The sequence below is a fragment of the Bremia lactucae genome, linkage group LG5 (assembly GCF_004359215.1).
Source record: "Bremia lactucae strain SF5 linkage group LG5, whole genome shotgun sequence".
NCBI classification, from domain to species: Eukaryota; Oomycota; class Peronosporomycetes; order Peronosporales; family Peronosporaceae; genus Bremia; species Bremia lactucae.
Window position 1 is genome coordinate 997,094 of NC_090614.1, and position 4,952 is coordinate 1,002,045.

Consider the following 4,952-nt stretch of genomic DNA (forward strand, 5'->3'; position numbering starts at 1 on the left):
GTCCATGTTAAATGTGGGAAATGTGGTCCTTGGACGGACTACAAAGTGCTACCAGGTGTAACGGGGCACTGCGACTTGTACTGTATTAATATAGTTAAGTGTCTTGTTAATCTATCTTTGCAAATGTTGACTTAACTATAAACTAATACTAAACATGTAAATGAATTCTTATCTATCTTATCTTGTAACTCTCTTTGATTACTTCTACAGCTGATTAGTCTGCGGAATAAATAGACATAATGGTCTATACCTATTTATGGATAAGAATTCAGGACATTACTATATAAAGTAATATCCTCCAAATATTATCTACCGTTTAGATAATATATTAATTAACAACCTTTAAGTGTTAATTTCATGTAACGATACACCCCGTTACATCCAAGGCACGAATCACCTATAAAGATTAAAACAGGTCGCACTTGAAGCGACGAGGATTGGTAAAGGAGTATACGTATACAATTTGGAAAACAATGACGAGTGAGATCTCCGACTCAAAAGTATCAAGTAGGAGATTGCTGTGGTAACCATCAAAATATGATCTTGACCTGTAAATTTCTTGTGTTGATGCTGCTATTGTGCATGGCCACCCAACTCAATAAGAGTATGGGTTTGTTTATCAATGTATTGATCCGAGATTGAAAATCATGTTGCCATTCTCAAGTGGAACCACGGGAAACCCCAAAGACGTGATGCTCAGTGCTACGAATTTTGTAATGCTCTCGAAGTCAGCCATGTAGAGCCTGGTGCGGAGAAAATTTTAGAACTTGTGCCTTCTTTTACATTTCTGGCACGATGATGATCCATCTCAGCATTCTTTAGGGTAAAAGCATCATTGTCTCGCCACGGTTTGTGGCAGAAACGTTTCTAATTGCCTTGTCCATATACAAGGAATGCGTTGTACGTTCCTCTACTAGCTATTAATTGATAAAACACTATATCGCCCCACCAGTCGTGCTTTTCCTATCAAACCACCCTTTAGTAGAAAAACTCGAACTTTCGCCAACAGAGCATATCGTGTCTGGAGGAGCCGCAGTGGGCAAGCAAGTTGAGACCCTCGTGAACAAGCGTCTTCGATCCACGAGATCCAAGTTTATGGAATGACAGGTCAAAACGCGCAGGGCGAAGAAATTCCAAAGGCTTTTGTAGTATTGCAATATCCCGATTGTTTGGACTCTCCAACCCTGGGAGATAATATTAATTACGTGGCCAAGCATGTTGCTCCATTCAAAAAAGTTCTTGAGGTGAACTTGTTGAGTCCATACCAATGAATGCATCAGGCAAAATAATTCGCCGTTGTCTCCATGAACAAAAAACTTTTTTTCGTAACGATCACAAAATACAATGAGAGGAAGAATAATTGCAAATGGACGCCTTTTGATACTACTGATATTGAATTGCCAATAAATGTTTTTATGATCTTAATGTGTTGAAACCTTTTGTAAGGCAAACACGGTGCAATGATTCAAACAGAAGCGACGGAATCACTATGTGCTAACACCATCACTCTTAATGTATTTAATCGTAATCGCAAGACTGATTAGTAGTTGCGGCCGCGGCGACGTGGCGCGCCTTTATGGACGGGAACGGGCTGCACGTAAACGAAGCGCTCGCGCGGAGGTGATCGATAGTTTCGACGACTGTTGCCACCACCGCAACAGCAGCAGGCGGTGAGCGCACCACACAGACACCAGCAAAGGTCATCACCACACGGGACGGGTATGCACATTGCTCGATAAGGCCGGTAAATGGGTTGGTGTTATGAGCGATGGGGACTTCGCTGTCACAACTTGATTTTTTATTGGATTTTTCATCTATTATTATCACAATTTTTTTATTTAATTACTAGTAAACTGTTCAATGCCCATTTTAATACTGATTGGCAGATGAGCTATGTTCAAGCCAAAATTATACCTAGCAGTAAAAAATCTGACACATTATTACGCACTTTTGAAGATTGAGTATTACTATCTTCGACTACCTATCATACAAGACGTGCAAGGGAAGATTCTTAGTGCTAAGCGTATACTTAGCAACAACAAAAAATCAAGATGTGGATAAAAGCAAATTTGTATTTAATTTAATTAAATTCCTACGTACAACGTGTTGATACTTTCTAAGTCCTGAATTTAATATAATTATATGAAACTATGTATAGCGAGTGACTCATGTGTAACGGGGTGTATCGCTACATGAAATTAACACTTAAAGGTTGTTAATTAATATACTATCTATAGGGTAGATAACATTTGGAGAAAATTACTTTACAGAGTAATAATTGGAAAGCTTATCCATTGGTAAATATAGGCCACTCTATCTACTTGCTCCGCGGTCCAGTCAGCACTGGACGCGCGCAAAGAGAGAGACAGATATGACTTTCATGTATGTTTTGTATTAGTATATAAATAAGTTAGTATAAAATAGATAGAAACAGAAGAACTCAAGTATATTAAATACAGTTTACTTTTGACCCTCTTTAAAGCAAGTGTTTTAATGAGAGTCTTCCTCTGCATGTACTAGTGTACGTGAAATGAGGTGAGGCACCACTCGAACTGAAGCAGTGTGAAGTGGACTTGTACTGAAGCAGTACAAGTCGGCAGTGCCCCGTTACGCACGGTTAGCACTATTTTTCTTTAGTCCGTCCATAGACCACAGTTCCATCATCTGGCATGGACATGTTAGATGATAATGGAAATACGCATCACGTTTCGCATGATAGCTACTCCTTTCTAAGTGACATAGAAAAGAGTGCGGTCGAGCGAATGAGTTCGACCATAGAGAATGATGCCATATTGGCCATGCTGTCCGGCTTGGACAGAGACCCCCGTACTTAGAGATATCTATGTTTAAGATTCGGGACGACGCGTGTGCATCCTCCCAGGTACAGGGGTCTGTACCCGTTGTAATTCAGCAGTTCTGCCTGTTGAGAGCCTTGCTGATTAAGCGAGGCTACCTTCTCCTTTGCCTCGTCAAGTTCATGTTGTATGAACTAGTCGGAGAAGACTCCCTCTTAGGATGGTTTGTCGAGTTGGACAATGCCATTAGGGCACGTCATATCGTCGACGAGCAAATGCAAGTCGCATTGCTCAATCAAATTTGGCAGGTCGTGTCAAAACTTGGGCACTAGGCCTTAAGTTGCGCGACCCATATGTCTTGTCGCTAGAGGCTTTTAAAGCCGGCTCAAAAAAGACGTTTGAACCGCCTAGGGCCGGGTTCAAAGCTCGATCAGAGCTTCTGAAACTCAAGCAAGGCAAGCGTGGATGTTCACGCTTATGCCCAGAACGTACGACACTTAGCGAGTTGTGTCACAAACAATCCAGTTCATAAACACACATTAATTACGGTGTTCATGCAATGTCTTACGGATGGTCCCGTAAAGACTCACCTGTTCCGCTTGGAACTTGATACGCTTGAACAAGCAATACCCGTTTCGGAACAGGAGGACTTTAGCTTGAGACAGGCTCAAGCAAGTTCGTTATCGTATCGTCCTCCAAGACGACACGAGCTTGAAGGTCCAGATGAACCTTTCTTATGTCGAAAGTGAGAGACCTCGCTTTTCGAACAATAAGTTATTGCAGAAATGCAATCGCTGTTAGAATTAGGTCACTACGCTCATGAGTGTAGTGCCCCACGCCTAGTACAGAGAGGTACCGAGCGCATTTATAGACTGAATGCCAAAAAGGGCAACGGCCGCGGGTCCGACGTTGTTGCAAATCGCAACAATGACGCGGATTGCCAAAAAACGGTTGGGGTCAGTAGGGGCGCAACGCCCTACTTATCCAGCAACCTCAAAAGAATTTGCAAATCTCTTGACAAAATTGCTCCAGACACACAATCATTCTGTGTTTCTGCATATGTCGATAAGGTATCCCTCATCACCTTGAAGTTAAAAGTCACAAAATGATTTATCACTTAGAGCCCTAGTGGACTGTGGGGCTTCGAATAACTTTATTTGTCGCCAGTCACTAGAGGGTCGAGGCTCAAATATGTTGAGCGCGACATCCCTCCAACGAGGATAACGGCGCGTCTAGCGACAGGCGCATCGATTACAGTGGTGAAACGCGTAATAAAATTTCACTACACATTAAAATATTTACAGTACATTGATGATCTCATCGTTCTGGATTTGGATGACAAATGTCAACCTAGGTTAACCTTGGCTCAGAAAATATGAGCCAAGAAATCAGCTGGCAGCATCGATACGTAAAGATGCCTGCCACTTGTTGCTCAGATGGCCATTTGATGAACATCTTGGAGCGTCCAGAAGCGTTTAAATGTACTCCAAGTGAGTGCGATGGCCTCGCTTCTGGTACGGTCGTTAGTACGACTGCACCAGATCACAGCGTGATTTCTAATCGCACTGTGGAGCCAGCTGCCGGCGACTGTGTGAATGTACAGGCAGCGCCGAAGGTCCACCACTCGAATAAGTCGAGTGGATTATGCCATGAATGTACGCCTAGCGGGCGACATTCAAGGAATATACCGGTTATCCAAAAGGGACAACATGATGATCCCAGGACGAGTAAAGCGTCGACCGTTGAGTGCCCAACTGTGTAGCGCAATCGCAGTCGGAAGACGTTGACGGAATAAGTCCCCAAGTACTTAGGAAGGAATCTGCTCAAATTGTTAATGGTGTAGTGACTAGAATCAGTATCCCGATTGATTAATTCCTCAACAGACTGTGGATAAATCCCAGGAAGAAACCGAGCATTGAATGTCTTGGTTAATGTCGGATCAAGAGTAGGCGCTTATAATCTTGATCTGTATGCGCCTCAGAAGTTAACTTCGGAGATAACTCAATTACCAACCCTAGAACCTAAGCGGTTCTTGAGAGATCTGCATTGTGGGAAAATCAAGCAGATCTGCGTACTCGTCACAGAGGACGATTACGTAACCGACATTCGGTCAGCGGTAATTTTTGCAGAGAACGAACGGGTTCTCAGCAGCTCATC

At 42.8% G+C, this 4,952-nt stretch overlaps 1 protein-coding gene across 1 annotated transcript; it reads left to right on the top strand.

Moving 5' to 3' along the window:
- Positions 1–637: 637 nt before the first annotated feature.
- CCR75_009066 (uncharacterized protein) lies at positions 638–1,052 on the top strand. The gene is given in 3 exon segments (XM_067967112.1): positions 638–769; positions 823–900; positions 918–1,052. 1 exon segment carries the CDS (start codon positions 648–650, stop codon positions 738–740), a length of 93 nt encoding a protein of 30 aa, XP_067821351.1. The 5' UTR covers positions 638–647; the 3' UTR covers positions 741–769; positions 823–900; positions 918–1,052.
- The last annotated feature ends 3,900 nt before the right edge of the window (positions 1,053–4,952 follow it).

Bases quoted from the DNA above. Each gene is read 5' to 3' on its own strand.
- CCR75_009066 (XM_067967112.1), top strand. From the start codon at position 648: ATGTTGCCATTCTCAAGTGGAACCACGGGAAACCCCAAAGACGTGATG.